Here is a 24070-nt window from a genome sequence, read left to right as displayed (position 1 = left end):
GTGTACAGGCAGAAGAGCAGTGAAGAGAGAACGCATCCCTGAGGAGCACCAGTGCCAATAGCGAAGGTCCCAGATGTGAGTTTCTCCAGTCTCACTAGCTGCTGCCTATCGGACATAAAGCTGGTTATCCATCGACAGATGCATGGAGAGCTGGGTCAACTCAACTTGCTTTTCAAGTTAGTATATTATTGTAATCAAGGTGGCAAGTTTTGCCTTCACAGATGTGGTCGCTCGAAGTATTTCAGCAAGGCCCTCCATATCTGTTGAGATTTTCATTAGTGCTGCATAAATGTTCACAATATCTTAACCTACATCATGAGGTTCGCTGACATTATCAACCGGACCCCCGCCATCGTGATCTTGCAAGGCATTAGACACGTGCGAATGCAAGTGCCTTTTAATGTCCCCACAGGCCAGCGATTTCAAATTTTTCAACATCCTACACAACCAGCAGAGTTTATCAATCGAAACCATTTCAGTTTCACCGTTTTATTAATTAAAAGGATAATTGTAGCGAAAGTGAAGCGGTGCGCTCCTCTAAGCGACCAACACTCGCACAGTCATGTGACTATAGTTTTTTTTTTGGTTTAATTTATTCAGACAGGTCAGTTATCCGTACACGTGTCAGTTATATTTGTAACATAATAGAGTCTAACCTGGAAATGCACATTGGATAATGTTAAATTCATAACACCCAGACTGTATAAAGATAGGTCATAACTTTAAAACATTGCAATACTGTACATAAAAAGCACTATAATGCCAACATTCAGTACTAAATATTTAAATTTATATATTTATGTTAGTCAATAAACAACACATCATAAGATTATGAAGCACAGATTTTATTTACACCACCAGAGTACAATGTAAACTTATTAGTCATATAAACTAATGCAGTGTTTCTCAACTGGTGGGTCACAGGTCTATTCGGACTGGATAAGAAACATGTTCTTTCACTGAAGATTTTTTGGCACCCACCCAAGTGATGGCCTATTTAGGACTGCCGAGGCAAATTTTATGAAAATCTTGCATTCATCTAAAGGTTTCTCTTCTACACGGTGATATTTTTGTGGTCCGATTAAGTGTTTGTGCAAGTGTAATGGAACCAGCTTACGTAATTGATCTGCTTTGCTTTGTCGTGCAATATTGATTCCTCGATACTGCGGCGTGCAGACCTCAAAACTGATGAGACATTTAAATTCTAGTGAGACTTTTCTAGTTTAAATCGTTACTGAGGAAGCCAAACCTCTCGAATTGTAGGCAGCCGACATGCCAAACTGCACTGAGGAAAAGAGCAACAAGAAGTCTCAGTTGCCTCCACTTCCGAGAGAGTCAATTCGCACATCTTATCACATGACACGTTGTGCATGACAGATGCAGACTCCCAGCGTGTGGAGGCTTGTGCTACTCTCTGCGATCCACGCACAACTTACCACGCGCCCCATTGAGAACGAGAACCACTAATTGTGACCACGAGGAGGTTACCCCATGTGACTACCCTCAATAGCTACCGGGCCAATTTGGTTGCTTATAAGACCTGGCTGGAGTCACTCAGCACACCCTGGATTCAAACTCATGACTACAGAGGTGGTAGTCAGCAACAATACTCGTTGAGCTCCCCAGGCCCCAATAAATATGCTCTTTAATTTTTAAAAGGGGGGAGAGAAATCTTCGTGTTGCTTTTGTTGTTGACATCAACAGCAAATATAATGTCACTTGATGCATGCCCATATACTTGAAAAAGGAAATGCCACCCAGGATACATTAAATACAGGTTGTTTTACTATAATGGGTCGCCACTCGATTTCCAATGGAAAATCTTGGTCCCAAAGCAAAACCAGTTGAGAGCCACTGCACTAATGTACATGCCTTGGTTGTTTTGTGTATTCTTTATGAGCTAAAAGCAGCTCTTACATTCATACTGACGATATCATCACAGACATTTTATAATTGTGAGCAGATCAGACCAGAAAACAACATAAAAACATTTGTAACTTCTGAAAGAGAGATGTTCACGGTGATGTACCGTTCACACAGACCGGCCGGCGCACATGCACAGATGCACATGATTTTTAACAACTCTTTTCTAAAAAATTATTACAATTGAGTAAGTTTATTATAAATGTTTTGAGTTGCATGATTATTTACAGAAAGGGTTCTCTTTTAGACATATTCCTATACATTAGCCTACCAATCCTTAAAATTAAGACATTATATTATACTGTTTACTCATTTGATTACAAATTTGCTAAATTACATTGACTATTATATGACATTTCCATGCCTCAAAATAACAATTTTGAAATGTCGTGATATTTACATGTTTTACATGATACAATGACAATTATTTTCAACCATGCCCTACAATAACCAAAATCCATTTCCTATATACACACACACACACACTTTAATTTGTTGAAAGATGCTCTAAAAGGTAAAACGTTCATTTTTATTTTTCATAAACGCACATCTATTAAGGTCTTGAACCCATAAATATTCCAAATCACTTTGCTAAAATATTTCATTTCTTTCAAAGAGCCATACAGGCTAAGAAAGCAAAATAACCAGCTAAAACGTTGGGTAAGTAACAATTCTATCATATCTTATCTGTGGCAAACCTGAAAATGTCCTGAGATAAAACCCTAAAAGATGTCTTGATGTGCGGTAACTGTGGTACAAGCTGAATAAAATAATGAATAATAAACATACAAAATCTATTATTCCTAATATATATATATATATGTGCCGTGTGCATTGACCCAGAATCCCATTTTTAGTTTTATGCACTAAAGTAAAAGTAGTATGTTTTAGCTTTCCAATTATATAATTTGTATGCTTTTATGCAAAACCATTGCCAGGATATAATCACTTGAACGCTGGCTTTCATAAAACGTTTGAGAAAACAGCTGTAATGATTCCATTCACGCATCCATGCACAGACTGCACGCTGACTATTGTTACATGGACACCAGAAAGAGGCTTATTGCGAGAAACAGCTTTCCTGTGTACGGGTACTGTTTAAGTGGCACTCTTTACTCCCGTATACATGCGGCTCGATCAGTAACCAGCTTTCTCCACAGCAACTTAATTTTCACGCAACGCTTGTGTTAAAAACACACATAGCATCCGAGGAAGCCTTCACTATTTTGCTGTTGATTTGCTTTCTTTCCAGACATTCCAGAGTTGTTGCAGTGTTTGTTTTCTTCACTTACTATCAGGACCTGCAGCTGAATTGAGATCCAGTTTTGGGGTTTCCCGCTTACATAAAACTCTGGGATTCCCCCAATGTAATTAAAACTCTTTGATTCCCTTAATGTGCAAGCGCAGATGTTAGGGACATTCAATATTTTACATCTGTATGTATAAATAGGAATAGTTTATACAAGTATATGGGATTTCCCCACTGTACTCTCAGAAATTGTGAATTCTTTCCACTGTGTTGACATATTGTTGGGCTCCATCCTATGACGTTTGTTTTCCCAGTGACACAATGTGTCTCATTGACGTCTTATGTGGTTGAAACTTAACTGGTTAAACTTCTAACACCATGGAATGATCTTGATTTTAATACAAGAAAGTTTGTTCTGTTCTTAACGGTTTCCTTTAAAGCATTGGGCCTGAAGATGAAGTTTGTGACTTGAAACTCTTTCCCACATGAAGGCTCAAGCTATGGCTACTCTGCAGTATGCACTTTCTCATGTGCTTCCAGGTCTTCTAAATGAGTGAAACTCTTTTCACAGTATAAACACTTATTTTCTTTAATATGGACTCTTTGGTGCATCTTCAAGTTGCCAGCTCCTGCAAAGGCATCGCCACACTCAGGGCACACATGACTTTTCACACTAGTATGACTTTCCTGGTGCTCTTGGAAACGGTACGGGCACAAAAAACTCCTTCCACAAAAGGAACACAAATGGGGCTTCTTTGCATGAATTGTCAGGTGTCCCTTCAGGGCTGATTCTGAGATAAAACTTCTATCACACTGATCACAGTTAAATGACTTTGCTCCAGTGTGCTTCAAATTCAGATGATTTTGAAGATTATTCAAATCTGTGAATCTCTTTCCACAGTGAGGGCATTTGAAAGGCATCCCACCAGTGTGAATTTGTATGTGATCCTTTAGGCTTTCTTTCTGTGAGAAACTCTTTCCACACTGAGGGCAAATGTAAGGCTTTACTCTTGAGTGAATTGTCATGTGGATATTAAGGCTTGTTTTTTGTCTGAAACTCCTTCCACACTGAGTGCATGTGAAAGGCTTCTCTCCAGTGTGGATTCTTATGTGGTTATCAAGGCTTATTTTCTGTGTGAAACTCTTTTCACAGTGAGGACATGAGAAAAGCTTCTCTCCAGTGTGAATTCTCAGGTGACTCTTAAGATTTCCTTTCTCTCTAAAACTCTTTCCACATTGAGGGCATATGTAAGGCTTCTCTCCAGAGTGAATTCTTTTGTGTACCTTTAGGCAGTCTTTCCGTTTGAAACTCTTTCCACACTGAGTGCAGTTAAAAGAATTTGTGGCTTTTGTTCTTTGAGTTGTTTGTTGTGAGAAATGCATTTCAGTTTGTGAACTAAATGATTTCTCTCCAGTTCCAAATTCATAAGGCATCTGAAAATGATGCATCTCCTCCACTTCATTCAGTTCTTGACTTTCCACTTTCACTTCCATCAGGCCTAAAAGAAACATATTTAATAGTCAAAAATCTATTTAAAAGGCAATAAATGTAAAATGAAAAGAAGATTACATGTACATGAAAAATGTATCAGAAAAATGGGGACCCGCATGGTCTTTCACCAATATTATTTTCTCACGGTCAATTAATTTATTATCTGTAAGCCCAATTGTAATCTTTTTAAATAAAATAATATGGCCATAGGCGTCATTAGACCCTATTTAGGAGGGCTTCAGACCCCCTAAATTTCTTCTCTGCCCCCCTAAAAATCTGTGACATTATAAACGGCACCAACGTATTGTATAAACAGCAGGAGAGAAAAGGGCTGGATGAATTAAGAGCAAAAGTGACTAATGACACATTACAATGATATCAGGACATAAAGTAAAACTTTAATTTCTTTTAGGCTAATGATGTTGTCTTTTGTTGCATACCTTGATAGTCATGCACAGCAGATCACAAAATGATATGCTTTGTTATCATTGTGGTTAAAATGCTTATGATGCTTTAACAATGATGTAGTCTCTTAGTAGGCACACAGATTTTAATAAAATATAATTAGCATGAAAATCGAAAATGAAATAAAATTTTCATTTCGATGTGATTTTCTCTTTTGAATGAATTCAAAAGACTTGAATCAGGAGATAATGACATCTAGAGAAATATCTTGAATTAATTCACTCCACTAATGAATTACCAAGCTAAAAGTGACATTTATTGTATTAAAAGGTTTTTGTGGAATTTCTGTTTCATCAGACCAGAGGACATTTCTCCAAAAAGATCTTTGTCCCCATGTGCACTTGCAAACTGTAGTCAGGATTTTTTATGGCGGTTTTGGAGAAGTGGCTTCTTCCTTGCTGAGCAGCCTTTCAGGTTATGTCGATATAGGACTCGTTTTACTGTGGATATAGATACTTGTCTACCTGTTTCCTCCAGTATCTTCATAAGGTACTTTGCTGTTGTTCTGGGATTGATGTGCACTTTTCACACCAAACTACATTCATCTCTAGGTGACAGAATGAGTCTCCTCCCTGAGCAGTATGATGGCTGCATGGTCCCATGGCGTTTATACTTGCTTACTATTATATATTTACAGATGAACGTGGTACGTTCAGGCATTTGGAAATTGCTCCCAAGGATGAACCAGACAATTTTTCTTCTGAGGTCTTGGCTGAGTTATTTTGATTTACCCATTATGTCAAGCAAAGAGGCACTGAGTTTGAAGGTAGGCCTTAAAATACATTCACAGGTACACCTCCAATTGACTCCAATTAGCCTATCAGATGCTACTTGGCTAACTGTTTGACGTCATTTTCTGGAATTTTCCAAACTGCTTAAAGGCATGTAAACGGTTACTGTATGTAAAATTCTGACCCACTGGAATTGTGATATAGTCAATTAAAAGTGAAACAATCTGACTGTAAACAATTGTTGGAAAACGTACTTGTCATGCACAATGTAGATTTCCTAAAAGACTTGCAAAACTAGTTTACCAATATGACATTTTTGGAGTGATTTAAAAATTTGTTTTAATGATTTCAACCTAAGTGCATGTAAACTTCTGACTTCAAATGTACATGGGTTCCTTGGCACCAACTAGTCACCTATATCAGGCAACACACTGACTGGTTGATTGGTAGTTTTAAATTGGTAGTTTTGTGCATCCAAACCTTTAACTTGCAAATTTTATATATTTAAGACACAACTGTTCTTAAATAGACATTTATTTTTGAGAAAAAGGAGTTAAATTTTTGTTTCTTTTTGTGAAGTTTTTGTATCAAACCATAACATCACAATACTTACAGAATCGCAATAATTGCAACACATATCAAACTAGCTTGGAAATATAATTGTAATATCTGTGGCAATTCCCAGCCCCTTATCATAGACACTTAATCATTAATCTTATAGTCTGTACAAAATCCTTTTAGTTTAAACATTGGTCACCAACATCTACTCTGTTTACTTGCATAGAACAAGACTTGTATTACACATAGATACCTAATAATACCATTGTATTCATGCTGTTTAGCCAGAGGGGATCTGCACCCCCGGTGAGCTTGGTTTCTCACTCGCTCACGTCCCTATGGAGTGTGCACACAAGCAAAAGGTAACAACCACAGGTGTCATTAATAACAAGGGTTTCTGAATCTTACATACTGCACCTTTAAGGCTGCACAATTAATCGGAACAAAATCTAAAAGAAATTGAAAGACACTGATAGGAAAGCATGATGCCAAGTCCAAAAACCTCAACTAAGTCATACTTAAGTACTTGTCACACATCTAAAATTGTCATTTTTTATTTAAAAATCAATAGAATTTTACTTTGACAGATTTGGATATGTACGTTTAACACCATTGATGCATACCTGCCAACATCGGGTTTGTATATGCGAGGAACGGCAGCCAGTTGAGTTTCTGGTGCCATAATGGGACAATGCAGACTGCATAAAATGTGTAAAGGGAGCGACAGTACCGGTCAGTAATAATACACTGAAGATGAAAAACACCAAGAAATTGACCCTGTATTCAGGTGGTCCCATACCACGTCATTCACAGTTTTAGCAATAAATGCTTCTTAAGTTATTAATATAAAAAGTGAATATCCTTTCTTGTATCCTCAGGACTTTTTTGTTATTTACTTTATTTTAATTAGTACGTTTTCCCATTCACATGTATTTCTTGTCTTTATGACTCAGTGATTGTATTCATACATTGTTGGATCGGTGTAATTTTGTACATCTTATTGAAAATACATAATGGATCTTGTTTTTCAAAGAATAAATAAATCCAGTTTTAGCACAATGTGGGAACTTTTCAGACGGTCCCTTATCACACCCTCCACAGTATTAGCACATTTCAGCACCTCCAGATGACCCCTTACCTGTCATATTAAAAATGTCCAACTTATATCAATGTTAAATTAACGATCTTGAATAATTTCGCCATGATGCCATCTCACCAGCTTACAGGACAAATCGCGCCCTGATGTGTAAATACGGGATGATCCTGTATGAATAGTCAGGATGTGGAAAATCCTGAGTTTATCGGGAGAAATGTTAAATTGGGAGTACAGCAGGAGAAGGGGTGGAAAAATGGGAGAAGCCCGGTCAAATCGGGAGTGTTGGCAGGGCTCGAACAGTTGCTGGAGATTGCGGTTCTTTAGTGCAGGGATCTTTAGTAACAGATGTTTCCCTGCATTTTCAAAAGCAAGCTGGTTTCTCTCTTCATGTAGGCCCTGTTGCGTGAGACGTAGCGCAAAATTGCCAACCAGCCTATGGAACATACCAAAGGAAAATACTCTTCACTTAATATGCTATTAGCCAATTATTAGCGATTTTCCACATCACTACTGGGCATAGGGACTTTAATGTGCAACTAGGAAGTGCAAATTCTGACTAGATTTGCAGTCATATTTGAAGTTTTACTGTAGTGCATTTCCATCAGCCAACGTTTACATATAATGCAATTAAACCAGAATCACGAATGCTGATTTTTTTTCCATGTCGATGTTTTAGTTTTTGGATTTTAAATTTATGGTTCATGTTCAAATCTTAAGTGTTCTCTCTCTTTTGGCTGAAAACACTTCGCTTGAAAATGTTAACTTCCCGAAAGTTCAGTCCAGCCCTATTTGCTATTGTTTAAGACCTATTATGCCCCTTTTTACAAGATGTAATAATGTAAGTCTCAGGTGTCCCCAGAATGTGTCTGTGAAGTTTCAGCTTAAAATACCCCACGGATCATTTATTATAAAATGTTATAAATGCCTCTTTTTGTGTGGAATCAAAAGCAAATGAGCTGCTGCTTCCCGCAACCTTTCTGGAAGAGGGATGTGCCTTTACAGCTCGTGCTTCACATACTACAGCAACAACAAATCAGAACCAATATGACTGACAGCATAAATACCGGAGTTCAGGGCTTGACTGGGAAGAGAAATCGGCCTGAGGTTTTACATAGCAACTTGCCCAAAAGTTGAGTGGGGGAGGATGTGTTCGCTGTCCTTATCTGCATATCACTGCACCATTTTGTGGTCCGTTCTGCATAACACGGCGGCTCATTTTAGCTTACACGCGGCCGGGCCACTCGGTTCTCCCGATGGCCAGCCCACCAGGAAAATGCCTGGTATGCCAGATTACCTGTCCAGTTGTCCACTGCGTCTTCAGTGGCTCTGATGCCGGGAGTACATAAAGACTCTAATGTTCACTTTTACAGCCAACAACAGAACACTTATGATGCTTACGTCATAGATTCTCACTGTATCTGCTCCAGCGCAGAACAAAATGGTGGACTGTGTGTGTAGATCACTTAGAGGAGGAGGGTGGAGTCCATCACCAGTCGTGGCCGAGGCCTGCTCTAAAATGATGTCACTTTAGATCAGAAACGAAAACCGTTCATTTTGACACGGTTAATAAATAACAGTAAGCGTGTTCAATACCTTTTCCCTGTGTCATTTCACATTATTATATATATGAAATTTGTCTTTGCGCTCAAACATTAACCAACTGTAATAAATTATGAAAAAAGCTTGTGTAGTAAATTGTATTAATGCCCTTTATTGTAAATTCAACTGTTGCATCGATATAGTAAAACCATCTGAAGCCCTTAGTTACATTAATGCAATTCTCGTAGTACTTAAGGAAATGGAAAACAAATGCACCATTGCAACACAAAATTCCACAGAATTAAACGCTTTGGTGCCGTTTAAAAACAAAAACTCTCCTGGATTTGTAGGCAAATGGACGGTGCTTCACTGCTGTCCAGGATGCATCAGGACAGATTAGCGTTTGTACCTCAAATGTGATGTCACATGCGTTTTTGACAACCTCCATATGTGGTTTTTGTTATCCGATCACAAAATGTTTTGAACCCGTTTACAGTTTATTTAGCGCTGACTACCTGAGATTATATCACCCAAAATGCATCTTAATACCAGGTGTAAACGGGGTCTGAGATACTCAAATAACTCATCAGCAGTCATTAATAAAGAATAAAAGAATGGACACAAACCTATTTGTTCCTCAGTTTCTTCATCTTTCACTCTGTGTGGTTCTGGATAACCAATGTCCTCTCTCTCCTCCTTAATAAAATCCATCTTTGCAGTAGTATGTCAGAAATTGTTGACACACTTGTAGTTTGTCCTGCTCTTCTGGAAACTCTTCTTCAATTCAAAGATGACAGGAATATTCAGAGCATTTATTGCTGAATTGATTTGGGATTCACAATCACTGTGTGGTAGTGATGATCAGACCTGCCAACATTCAAAATAAATATCAGAATTTAAACATTTCTGTGTTCTCATGGGTCTAATAATGAGATGGGCAACTGGCGGCTCACAGGCCATATACGACCCGTCGGACAAGACTGCAGATTGATTTTAGTACACTGAAAAATAGATAATTTTGTGTTCACGCTAGGATGATATTAGTACTGTTGATCAGGAGAGGTCGCTTGTTCTTAGCAGATTACTGTAGGATTCTTTCATGCAACATCTTACACTTGTTTATCATTATCATTTCATCAACTTAGATGATGTATCAGAGAGCTAGTGTGCGCTAATGTTAATGTTAGCATGGTAAACCCATGTGTTTGGGTTGCCTGGAGATTAAATCATTCATGAAAGATTTCAGTTTGATTCAACATTACACCGCTGCTCACAAGAGATGCGAGAGATAAGTACAATCTCACTGCAAATGATGCTCGACAATATTGGGAAATGGCAAAACAATGGATCTGGGAAGTCGCTAAATATACTGTTTGTTCAGAGGCGTGCAGTCGGTCATGTGGAACAAGCCCATGTAAAGAGTTCACCCTTTTTTTTTTCTCCATTTCATTCATCTGAAAATTGTTTGCAAGAATAATGTCATCAGGGGCCTGGGTAGCTCAGCGAGTAAAGACGCTGGCTACAACCCCTGGAGTTCACGAGTTCGAATCCCAGGGCGTGCGGAGTCACTCCAGCCAGGTCTCCTAAGCAACCAAATTGGCCTGGTTGCTAGGGAGTGTAGAGACACACGGGGTAACCTCCTTATGTTCGCTACAATGTGGTTCTCATTGGGGCACGTGCATGCCGCGGAGAATAGCGTGAAGCCTCCACATGCGCTAGGTCTCTGTGGTAAAGCCACCGTGATAAGATGCACTGATTGACAGTCTCAGAGGCAACAGAGATTCATCCTCTGCCACCTGGATTCAGGCGAGTCACTACACCACCACGAGGACTTAGAATGCATTGGGAATTGGCATTACAAATAAAAAAAAAAAAAAAAGGAATAACGTTGTATAAGAGAATGCTGAAAATTATCACCGATCATCTCAGGAGGCGCTGGGAGTTTAATTTGCTTTACGCCCTCACCGTTGGCATTCATTGCGGATTCCGTGATGCAAATGGAGCCGTTGGAGACGGTAAATGTTTGGATTTGGAGAGTTGGTTAAATACGATTTTTTTGATCACTTTGTTATTTTATTGCTTTTTACCGTTTAGTTTAAAGTGCAATTTGATTATTTTTCGTGTTTCAAATAAAATAATTACATTTTAAAGCAAAAAATCCCCGAACCTCAGCATGATATGATTTGTTTTTTTTTGTTTTTTTACATATCGCCCAGCCCTAGGCTGTGTGTATTGCGAATTTACAGACAATGCAAATTAGATCAATTTTCTTGAGTGTAATGTTGAAGTAGGATTGCTTTTCAGTCTAACATGAATTTGTCTATTTGAACTGAATATGTTCATTTTAGTAAAAATCATAAATGTCGCACATAGATTAACTACAATAATGAGGAAATTGAGTAAAAGGGTGAACAATGGGATAATCCGGCCTGTTGGTAGAAAGGACAAAAAGATTTGGCCCTCGCCACCACATTTCTTGGAGGCTACAGTCAGTTTATCTGCCTCATTACCACAGAAATGTATGAGGGCACGAGTAAAAAACAAACATCGAGTACTTCAGAGATTATTGGAACATATAGTTCTTTCTGCACAATCAATTATGGGCCGTGTTCATAACCTGTACTGGAGACAGCACCCAGAAACATCCTCATATGAACCTTTAGCAGTCTGATACACAACATACATAAAATATAACAAGAACATTTATTCATGTAACTCTGTATAGCCAGATCTCTGCTAAACCGACACTCTGAACACATTAATTCAAGTAATCTAAACATTTATTGACGGAAAGAAAAAACAAAATCTGTAAATGCACTTTACACAAACATCTAAAATCAGCTCTACATAAAACAACCGAAAACTATTTCAGTAAAATTATAGTGTAGTTGAATTATTATAATTTTTTTTTTTACCGTTTTATTCACCTTGAATGCGGAAGACAAACCTGAAACAGAAACAGCAGACTGATGAATCTCCCGGCTCCTATTTATGACGTCACAACCACAAGACTGTTCGGATAATCAAAATAAAAGTCCTATTTCTAAAATCACAACTTGATTACATAACTTATTTTTCTCTTTTTTTTTTTTTTTTTGTGGTTGTCACACCAGCGATACTAATTAACTTGTACTGGAGTGTGAAACATCGAGAATAGGGGAAAAAAGGAAGTATTTTATATTAACTTTTCTTTTTCTTTTAGAGATTCCTACAATGCATCATACACTATGTACTGAACAGGTGAATATTGTAATAATAAGTCTGTTGAGATATGTTGATACCGTTGTTTCTTAATTTTTGTATTAGCTTGATTATTTCCTGTTTACCTTGATTCTATTTACTTGAGTAACCTTTTGGAAAAAACATGTACTTTTATGAGTATGTTTTTTTTTATGGTGGGTACTTTTCACTCTTACTAAAGTACATTTCTAATAAAAATTTTTACTTTTACTTCATTGCAGTGGGTAGTATTCCTGTCATGACTACTGGTTTTAATTTAATATGTTTGAATAAATGTGTAATTTATTGAGATTTTTGAACAGGACTCTTACGACAGTGGAAGTTCACAGCTGCACGCTGCCACTCGAGTCGTGTTCAACACTACAGAAGCAAGCGTGCGTAACAAAAAAATTTCACTCCACAAAATGCCTTCATTTTACACCAAGCCAAGGTTATAATTCAAGATTAAAATTTTTGAAAACACGGTGAGGTAAGTTTTAGAGATTGAGAAAATAAGAGCCTTATGAGGTCATAATATGTTTATGATTTTTTTTATCAGTGCTGCAACATATCAGCGCCTACTGTATAAATCCTTCTAAACATCCAAGGTAAGTGCACGATTGTGATCATTTCTGCACATTCAATGTTGGCACGTGCTCAGCGTTTGACAGATGCAGGCGGCTTTTTCTTATGGGCATTAAGCTTCCAAACACAGAGATAAAGTGCAATTTACCCTTAGTGTACAGAACTAAGTATCTAAATTCTTTCGACACTGAAAATGCTGGACCTACACGCAGGATGTAAAAAGCTGTGAAATAACAACAGAAGGCATGAATAAAGCATGATCAGTGTATAATTAAACATTATATATAATTTCGGACTGTTTGACATTGTTCACTGTAACAGGTTTGAGGAATGTGGAAGCGGGAGACGGCAAATCCAACTCAAAGGTAAGTTTATTCTTCACACAAACATGTTCGCTTGACTGTGTAATGGTAAAGCTTCATATAAATACTCTATTTAGTGGGACTGGCAGCCGCCAACACACTTGAAGCTTCAGCTGGGCTCTCTCTCACTCTGAGGTCTGGCCCCTTTTATTTCCCCGTCTCTAACTGTGAACAAAGAAACAGTAATTACCAGCAATTCATTTCAGGTGAAAGCCCTAACCGCTTCCTCTCTCCCCATATGAATGCTCAACATTGCCCTCGCCTCCACATACCCCCACCGCAACATCCGCGACAGTCATCTGTGCCCCCGGCCTCTGGACTACCTCGAACTTAAATGGCTGGATAGTGCCAGATACCAACTCTGATCCAGGCATTGGCATCCTTCATGCGGTGGAGTCATTGGAGTGGGGCATGGTCCGAACAGAGGGTGAATGCTTGTCCCAACAAATAGTAACAGAGATTGAGGACCGGCCACTTGATGGCCAAGCACTCCTTCTCTAAGGTGCTGTACTTTGTCTTTCTCAAAGAGAGCTTCTGACTAATGTACAACACCAGGCGCCAATGTCCCGTGAAATGCCCCGCTCCACAACTTGAGGCAGTACAGCACCCAGCCCTTGTCCGATGCATCCATCTGCAAAACAAAAGGGACAGAGAAGTCAGGGGAATGCAGAAGCGGCCCGCCACAAAGTTCAGCTTTTACCTGCGTGAATGCTTGTTGTTATGGCTCCATCCACTGGACAGTGTCTGGAGCTCTCTTTTTCAATGGGATGACATCTGAATAATTGGGCAAAAACATTAGATAATAGCCAGCCAGCCCCAATGTGTGGAGTTAATTTTGAGCTCGATGTGGGTTGTAATGCAAGTACTTTATCTGTGCAAACTCCCATAGCCGAGTTCCCCTGTTATACAGAAAGGACGTACTTCCACCTGTAGCAAATTCTCCTGTGATAGGCACACCAATATGTGGAGTTTTGCTCTCAGGTCAAGAACATATTGTATTTCATTTTTGCTCTGTGAAGGTCCCTCCTCCCAATTACCTCCCAAATGTCCATATAACAATTAAAATGGGGAAAACCCTGTGGAGGCTCGCAGGACCTCTCGCACTGCAAATAACAGGGGTTCCAGCCACTTATCCCAGTTTGGAGCATCTTCCTGCATGCACTTACGAATCATATTCTTTAAGGTCTTATTAAATAGTTAGACCAAGCCGTCCATTTGTGTATGTTACACGCTTGTCCAAATCGATTTAAAACCCTATAATTCATCCAGTTCGTGTAGTGTACGTGACAAAAGCCAGGCCCTGATCAGTGCGGATTTCTTTCGGAAACCCCACTCGGGAGATAATTTTGAAGAGTGCCTCCTCAACACTATATGCTGAGATTTTGCGCAATGGCACTGCTTCCGGATATCGTGTTGCGTAATACACCAGGACTAACGCAAAGCAATGCCTGCATGCTGTCTGTTCAAATTGCCCAACAAGGTCCATGCCAATTCGTTTGAAAGGAACCTCGATCAACGGAATGGGCGCAATGGTGTTTTTTGAACGGCTGGTGGATTCACCAGTTCGCTTGACTGTGTAATGGTAAAGCTTTATATAAACACTCAGAATGCTCTATTTAGTGGGACTGGCAGCTGCCAGCACACTCAAAGCTTCAGCTGACCTCTCACTCTGAGGTCTGGCACCTTTTAATTCCCCCTTCTCTCACTGTGAACAAAGAAACAGCAATTAATCTCAGGTGAAAACCCTTATCGATTCCTCTCTCCCCAGACAAACGCTTGACCACGCCCTTGCCTCCAACGGTTTGCCAGAATATACCCTGACCCTCCACATTCACGTTTTTCACCCACCGTAATATTTACTAGAAAAAGGTTTCCAAACTTCTCTTCTAATTGACAGATTCATCCAAATCTGACATGCGTCCTTAAAGTGATATTATATCATAACGGTCAAACGGTTTGCCAGAATATACCCTGACCCATATCTTCCCCGCCCTCATGTTCTTCCAATCTCATGAAACTTTCTGTATTCCGTGGAACCCAAAAGATGTTAGACAGAATGTTAGGGACTGACAGTCTCAGTCACCATTCCCTTTCAAAATATGGAGGGAAGGAGCAAACCATGGAGTAGGTTGCATTTTGGTGAGCTCTGCTGAAAGCTAAGTTATAAAGTGCATATTTTGGTGCTTTGTGCTCATATTATGGTATAAGAATTTTTTTTAACTTGCTATCTCTATTTTGCCACTGATTTACTAGATTGTTTTTATGGACATATATGGCTAGAAGACAGTGTCAATACGCATATCAAGGAAAGAGTACAGACATGTCCAGCCACAAGGATTTAAAGTCAATAAAATAGGCAAATATGGTGGATGAACAGGCTGAATTCATAAACTCACTGAAGATGGAAATTGTTTCACTCTTACAATCAGAGATTAAGACTACACTTATTGGAGAACTTACTGGATATAAAGTCTGAATTACAGGCTGTTAAACCTGAGGTGGTTGGTGGTATTAAATTGCTTTGATCTTAGTTGGAATCTACAACAAAGATGTTGAGGGAGGTGGAGCAGTGCCTCTCGGCCAGATCGAATGAATTGACGGGCTTCTTAAGACGATACGCAAGATGGAATCAGAGATTGCCAGCATACAGGAAAAATGTAAAATATGGAGGGGCGAATGAGGCTATATAACATTTGTATTTTGAAATTTTCAGAAGGACCGGTACAAGTTCTCCAGCATTTGTTTCAAAGTTGCTGAAGGAGGTTCTAAACCTGGATAAGGTAGTGCTGATTGACAGGTCACATCACGGTCTTCAGCCGAGACAATTTGGTTGTAAACCTTGAGTAATAGTGGCTAATGTGCACTATTATCAAGACTACGTGCAGGTACTTCGCCAGCCCATGGAGATCAGATCTCTGCAGTACAAAGGAAAAAGGATATTCATATGCCCAGATTACCCTGCCAGTGTGATACAAGCAAGGTCTGCTTTCAGTGAGGTCAAGAAACTTTTCTGAGGATGAGAGTGCATCCATTATGGCATTTTCCATCCAGCCAGACTCCGTATCACACATGATGGGATCTAAAAAGTGTTCACAGATTCGACGAGGCGATGGCATATGTGAAGTCAACTATTGCATCGAGCAATGATGGATAAGATTAATGATGGATAACTAACAGGCCATGACTGTATATCTGACTCAATTCTTTGTGTACTATCCTATGGGTGAGTAAGAGAACTAAGTCTATAAAGTTAATAAGAGACATTTAACATGACTGCTGATATCATTTCAATTTCATCCAGATTTATGACAGCATATGTTAGTGCGCCTCTTTAATGTGGTTATGATTTTAGTGGAGTAACCTATAAGAATAGGGTTCCCCTTCAAAAAGCACTTTGATGTGTGGATTTGTTCATGATGAGGTTGTTGATCACCATAGTTCAATAGGTGATGTGGGTGGGGAAGTTAATGCATCAGGAGTTTACTGTATTCTTTTTGACTGTTTTTGCTGGATTTGTGAGTTCTTGGAGGGTTTTGTAGTATTATTAGCATTATTCTGGAGGTTCAAATACACAATGCAAATAAGTTATAGGGATTCAAGACATGGCTAATGCACAGAGCTCAACAGTTCGACAGGCCGCCAAGTAACATTTGCAAGTTGGAATGTAAAATCGTTAAACCACCATATCAAACGCATATCCAACTGTGTTGGGGCTGGATTGGGGATATCCTGTCTCTTATTTTACATAACTGTTAAAAGAAAAGAAAAAAACCTTGATCAAAAAACAAAACCTGCAGTGAAAGTAAATAATTAAGGCTAGCGTTCTGTCTAACATCTCCTTAAAAGAATAATTTCCCCAAAATTGAAACTCTTGCATCATTTACTCACCCTAATGCCATCCCAGATGTGTTTATTGTTTCTTCTGCTGAACACAAAGATTTTTAGATATGAGAATATCTCAGCTCTGTTGGTTCATAGAATGCAAGTGAATGGTGAACAAATCTTTGAAGCTCAGAAAGCACATAAAGGCAGCATTAAAGGAATTCAAATGACACTGGTTCAATCTATGTCTCCAGAAGGGATCTGATAAGTATAGGTGAGAAACGGATCAATATTTAAACAATTTTTTTACTAATAAATCTGCACTTTTACTTTCTTCTTCTTGTGTTTTGGTGATTTAATTATTTCTGCATATTGCTACCTACTGGGCAGGGAGTGAAAATAATAATAAAAAGGACTTTATATATTATAAAGTTTTAGATATTTATCGGTTTCTCACCCACACCACATCATATTGCTTCTCAAAATCACTGGAGTTGTATGAATTACTTTTACGCTGCCTTGTGAAGGATGTCTGGCATGCCGTTTAGTCAGCTAGCTAAGCCAGCTCCATCCTCACCCTAATTTATTATTTCAGCACACATAACTTGCACTTTTTTATTATTTGAAATAATTCACAACAACATGGTTTCTGTTTTTAAAAAGCCCTTTATTTAAACTTTCGTTGCTTGGTGAGGTGCACACACTTGGTTGAAGAGTAGTTTAAATGTTTATTTGTTTTATGAACTTGCCCTTTTCCCTCTATTTGTGTATGGTATGACTGAGTAGCCATTGCCAAAAGGGGTGTGAGTGGAAACGCAGACTATGGTTCCAAGGGCAGTACCATCATTGCCATGGCCTAGGTGAATCCTGATGTCAGTTGGTCAAATAAACACCTAAAAGCCTTTTTGCACAAAAATAAAGATCCAAATTGTGATGGATATATATATATATCCATCTATATATATATATATAACTAACTATTGACTAACTATTGCCAACAAAAGCCTTCATCAGCCAATTAACAAGGACAATTGCATCTATGTGAACTTCTGCAATTAATCAAGATGGACTTCAAAGACTTTGGTCATTAATCTTACAGTTCAAACACAATCTGACCCTTAACACTTAGTTTAATAATTTTAAACCATGATTTTACCTATACATAATTAATATTTACATTACATTCATAATGTTAGCCAGAGGGGAACTGGCCCCCACAGTGAGTCTGGTTTCTCCCAAGGTTATTTTTCTCCATTAATCAACATCTTATGGAGTTTTGTGTTCCTTGCCACAGTCGCCTACAGCTTGCTCACTGGGGTTATTAATACAATTATCATTTAATTATTTTTAAGCACTATTAAAAATTGTATTTTATCGAAATTACACAATGATGATTAATCGACTTTATAGACATTACAGTTTTATCGTCTGTTAATGCTGATATTCTGTAAAGCTGCTTTGAAACAATGTGTGTTGTGAAAGGCACTATACAAATAAAATTGAATTGACTTGACTTGACTTGACTTGACTCTGATCACTGGCTGGAACCTTATATATGGTGTGTGTTTCCACTCGCACCCCTTTTGGCGATGGACCAGAACCCGGCAACTCATCATGCCATAAACAAATAGAGGAAAAAGTGCATAAAACAAATAAACATTTAAACTACTCGTCAACCAAGTGTGTGCACCTCATCAAGCAACGAAAGTTTAAATAAAGCTTTTAAAAAAAAAAAAACATGATGTTGTGAATAATTCCAAATAATAAGAAAGTGCAAGTTTAAAATTAGGGTGAGGATGGAGCTGGCTTAGCTAGCCGACTAAATGGCATGCCAGACAACCATCACACATCCCCCCACCTCTGGTTTCAAGTATGCAGGTGAGAAAGTAAGTCTGTGGCTACGTTGTCTCTAGGGACATGGATGGAGAAACTATAGGGCTTGATGGATTGGAACCAGCGGGTGATCCTAGCATTCAAATACTTTATATGATCCAACCATTACAGTGCTTTGTGGTCAGTCTCAAGGATGAATTCCTGTCCAAGCAGGTAATACTTGAGGGTTTCAAGGGCCCATTTCACCTCCAGCCATTCCTTTTCAACAGTTGAGTATTGAACCTCTCTGGGGAATAGCTTTCGACTGATGTAGGCAACTGGGTGAAGATCATCTGGTGCCCCCTGCAGTAGAACAGCTCCCACACTAATGCAATACTGGACCTTGACATGGGGCATTCTTGATATCTTGGAAGGCTTTTACTGACTCTTCAGTCCATCAAATATGATTTGGACATCTCCTTCGGGTAAAGTCTGTAAGAACAGCAACTGTCACAGAAAAATTAAGGACAAACTGTCTGTACCATCCTTCCATTCCAAGGAAAGACCTTACTTGTGACTTGGTCTGTGGCAGGGGACAGTTCTGTATTGCTTGGATTTTATGGACCTGGGGCTTGATCATACCATTGCCAATCACATACCCCAGGTACAGACTTGGCAATGGTATGCTTGGCCGGACTGATGGTGAGCCCCACAGACTTAATTCAAATGATGACCACATCCAGCTGTTTTAAGTGTTTTCCCAGGTTGAACTATCAATGACAACATCATCAAGGTAAGCAGATGTAAAGTCATTTAAACCTGACAGTACCTGGTTGATGAGATGCTGAAAGGTAGCAGCATCCCTGTGGAGTCAAGACAGCATCATAGAGAACTGATAAAGGCCCCAAAGGGTCCTGAAGGTTGTCATCTCACAGGATCTGGTACTCAGTGGGACCTGCCAGTAACCTTTGGACAAATCTATCGTGGTTAAGTATTTACTTTACCTAGGTGGACAATGAGGTCGTCGATCCATGGTGTTGGATAGGAATCAAACTTGGATACGTAGTTAAGGTATCTGAAGTCAATGCAGAAGTACCTCGGACTACCATCTTTTTTTGGTACCAAAACTACTGAGCTGCACCATTCACACTTTGATGGTTCAACGATGTTCATGGCCAACATCTCATCCAACTCCTTTCTTAAGGCCACCAGCAGGTGTTCAGTGACCTGGTAACTCATACGTTTTGGGCATGCTCCTTCTCGTAGCACAATATCATGCTCTACAAGCATATCAGCGTGTCCTGGTTTTTTCTGAAAGACTTGTGGATCACACAGCTTCTAGATTTCAGACTGCTGATCCTGCGCAAGGTGGCTAAGATCCAGAGTGGATGGAGCTGGAACAGGCAAGTATTGGTCCACTTCCTCCTCATCTTCCACCATTTGAATCAGAAATGCGTCCGTTTCCTCCCTATGTGTGGCAAACCGCTCCTTCAGCAAATTAACATGCAAAGTCCACTTTGAACATCTTTGAATTTGAATGTGTAAAGATCTCCTTCAAGGGATGACACTTGACGCAGTGGCTCAAAGGTGAGGGTCTTTATTACTAACAATAATAGTTACAATAACAACGTGCAAGGAGCACTCTTTAAACAGCCAGCTTAATGACACAACACAGTAACTCTCATGTCACTCTCCCCCCCATGGAGGCCCTCTGGCTGCCTTTTATGCCGCTCTCCCCGTGCTCACTGAAATTAGAGACAGGTGTTAGACATAATTTAGCTCAGGTGCAAGCGCCCTTACCGCTTTTCTCTCCCGGACGGGCGCTTGACCACGCCCCCGCTGCCACAGAATGGCTGTCAATTTACTTGAATCAGTTAGCAACATCACCAGTACCTTGGCCCCAGGCTCAAAACTCCTTGTGCGGGTCCTCTGGTTATTCCAGGACTTTTGCCTTCTTTGTGCTTCCGCCATATGCTCTTGTGCCAGCTTGCCAAATTTTCCCTTATCTGAACCACATAGGCAACAATGTTGGATTAAAATACTTAAGGAGTGCCAGAGGTCCCCTCACCTCATGGCCATAAAGCAATTCAAATGGAAATAATCACGTTGAAGCTTGTGGTACCTCTCGATGTGCAAAGAGGAGGTACAGGTCCCAATATTTGCCCGTCTGAGAGACAAACTTGCAGAACACTTGTTTCATGGTTTGGTTAAACGATTCTGTTCGCCCGTCAGTCTGTGGGTGATAAGGGGTAGTCATTATATCACCTTTATGCCTAAAAGCTTATACACTTGCTTCAGTAATTTGGACATAAAGTTGGAGCCTTGATCAGTAACTATAGTCTTAGGAGAATAGCTGCAAATGGAAATAAGCTAACATTCTTAAGGGGAAAGACTTCAAGATAATTTGTAGCATAGTCTGTACAAACATATAGTGATTCCATCCCTTGCTTCTCTCTAGTGGCCCCACAATGTCCATAGCAAGCTGCTCGATTGCTACCCCTATGGCTGGAAGTGGCTCAAGAGGAACTCTCGAAGGACCCCTAGGGGAAGTCTGCTGGCACTGTGGACATGTTTTACAGAACCTAGCAACATCTTTCCTCAGCCCAGGCCAGTAGAAATGATGGCTAACCCATGCTGTAGTCTTGTGCTTACTCAGGTGTCAGGTATTCGCTACAGGGGATGCTGATGGATGAAAACTCAATTTATATGCCCACTTCTCTACTTTATTAACTGCATCATGCATTATTCTGACGAGTGTTGGATGTTACGACCACATTTCCATATACTGTAGCTCCATCATCTGCATACAGTGATTTGTCAATATCTGTGTTAACTTGTCCAAAAATATAATTAATCATTGTGTTAAAAAATATAGGATTGCAGACACTACCCTGCAGAGTACCATTATCCATGTTATATGTTTTAGAGTACGAGGATCCCACTCTTACTTGAATTTTCCTATTATAAGGGAAGTCCATGATCCAGCTATACATTCTATCCTTCTGCAACATATCATACGCCTTTTCTATATGCACCACATTACTTTACTCCTTACACACCTTCCATACTCATGCTCACCACACACCTTGCACAATGTTGCCTTCCTTTGAAAACAGCAGCAACATGCCCTTATTTCTAGCATTTAAAGCACCTCAATGGAGGGGGAACATATGACCTTAACGCAAATATGACATATCTCAGGTACACCCTTTCTGGCAATTTCTCTTCATCAAAATGAATCATTACAGACAAACTATTGTTGTGGCAAAAAAATTATTAACCAACCATTATCACTGCGTAAGAGACACTCTGAATCAAACAGTCTTTTAAAATTATTTATTCTTGCAAGAAGGACCCAGTCATTACACAGGAGTTAATCTGTGCCGTAAGTGAGACCCAGAGGGGAGGGCTGACTTGTATTTTATACTCTTTTATCCCAAGGTTTTTTTAACAGAAGCAGATCCTCCCCCTCTGCATTCCTCAGACACAGAGGCATTCCCTTGCTATGACTATCACTGATCAATGAGTATCAACATTTTTACAACACTATCCACTCTCTCATTATTTCTTATACAGTTAAATCATTTGTCATTAAGCATTTTCCCTCCTTTGATACAGTTTTTCACTTTATCCATATCCATATCCACACTCGTAGGGACGCATGTAATGACTCCACTAACCCATGTCTTTTGCACAAGGAATAACTCAATTCACCTCTCTAACGAGCAGAGACTTCAAACCTAAGGCAATTTTTTGTTGTTTACTATCTTTGCAAAAAATAATAACCTTAGCATCACGTAACAGCTTGCACTGACAACATCACCTAACGGTTTCTTAAGTGACTTGGTATCAAGAATATCGATTCTCACATAAAAATATCGATTCTGAAGGATTTAGTGATATTATTATTTAGATAACATGAATATTAATGTATCTCATAAGCTTCGAAGCCGAAAATAACAATTATATGAGTTAATTGTTGCATTCGTTCATATCATTGAACTATTTATTCTTCCGCTCGTCTTGACGCTTAGAAATGCTAAAATACACTTTCAGTCACAGTGCTCGTTCAAAGAGGGAACAGTGCTTTCCTGATGTAATGACAGAAAGACTGCATTTGGAGTTATTCACACCAAGTAATGACAAACCAAGTCGTGACATGTATTATAATGAGCTGTGTGACCATTTTTACAGGCTTATTTAAATTCAGAGGTGTTAAAACATTGATAATGATATTTAATCCTCATTAATAAATAAGACCCTCATGAAAATTACCCATGCATTTACTGTAGTAATATTGTATTAACCATGACTAATAACCACGACTGTAGTGACCATGTTTTTTTATTTTTTATTTATTTTGGCAGTAACCGAGGTTTCGATACAATTAACCATGGTTTTGCTACAGCATTACTGTAGTATCCATATTGTAACTTGGTTTTAGTAATAGTAGTCATATAATAATATCTATGGTTAATTTTGAGGTTTTATATGTGGCTTATACTAACTAATTTTTAAAAGGAAAACAAAGCAACCTAATAATTTTCTACTTAAGCCTATAAAAATGTTGAATAAAAGACCAGTCATATATATAGTGTTAAAATATAATCCATGAACCCAGTATCGTGTATTGTCTCGTCTCGTGAGCTAAGTGTATCATCACACCCCTACTTCCAAGAAATGTTTATTTTGTCTGAAATTGTTTTTATTTTGTCTGTGAACTTGAGTCATGTGTGGGGTTGTGGAGGGGAGATACTGCACATGCACAAGAAAGTTTTAGTTTTGTCTGAGTTCAATCAGTAGCACACATTATCTCAATTTCTCATGTGTGTGTCATTGTGGTTTTTGTGGTGTGTAAATTATTTTATAACTGCTGGGTCAAAAATTACCCTAAGACAATCTTTGTACCCTGGTGGTGTACAGCTTTCATGGAAATATGAACAAAGGCAATGTTTCACTTTTTTTAATGTTGACCTTTAAGACAACACAAGGGTTAATAAGCCTCGTTTGGGCAGCAGATGATGAGGCGCATCTGATGTGAATAGCCTCATCATCGCAGCCTTTAAAATGTACAGCTCACTTCTCCTCTAGGAGCCTTATTCTATCTCCATTTGTGCTGGCAGGTCCAGGAGTACACTGGGGAGGGTACCAGCCAAATCAGATGCGTCGCCGGGCCCGTTTTTGGATCCCCAGTGCGAGTTAGATTAATTGCCTGGA

At 39.1% G+C, this 24070-nt stretch overlaps 3 protein-coding genes across 3 annotated transcripts in view; 1 reads left to right on the top strand and 2 right to left on the bottom strand.

The window, feature by feature from the left end:
- Positions 1–12016, bottom strand: part of LOC127644551 (gastrula zinc finger protein XlCGF57.1-like) — a 532867-nt gene extending 520851 nt beyond the window's left edge. The window contains exon 1 of the mRNA XM_052127762.1: positions 11981–12016. The gene's annotated coding sequence lies outside the window, so the exon portion shown is untranslated. The remainder of the gene's footprint in view (positions 1–11980) is intronic.
- Positions 1–24070, top strand: part of LOC127644572 (gastrula zinc finger protein XlCGF7.1-like) — a 224837-nt gene that overhangs the window by 91542 nt on the left and 109225 nt on the right. The gene's annotated exons all lie outside the window — the stretch shown is intronic.
- Positions 836–12046, bottom strand: LOC127644556 (gastrula zinc finger protein XlCGF8.2DB-like). The gene is made up of 3 exons (XM_052127771.1): positions 11969–12046; positions 9680–9920; positions 836–4671 (listed from the first exon to the last, which is right to left on the bottom strand). The coding sequence occupies exons 2-3, from the start codon at positions 9762–9764 to the stop codon at positions 3677–3679; spliced, it is 1080 nt and encodes a 359-aa protein (XP_051983731.1). The 5' UTR covers positions 9765–9920; positions 11969–12046; the 3' UTR covers positions 836–3676.

The sequence above is a fragment of the Xyrauchen texanus genome, chromosome 6 (genome assembly GCF_025860055.1).
Source record: "Xyrauchen texanus isolate HMW12.3.18 chromosome 6, RBS_HiC_50CHRs, whole genome shotgun sequence".
In the NCBI taxonomy this organism is placed as follows: Eukaryota; Metazoa; Chordata; class Actinopteri; order Cypriniformes; family Catostomidae; genus Xyrauchen; species Xyrauchen texanus.
Note: the sequence above shows the minus strand (reverse complement) of the source record. Positions and strands in the feature narration are given on the sequence as shown.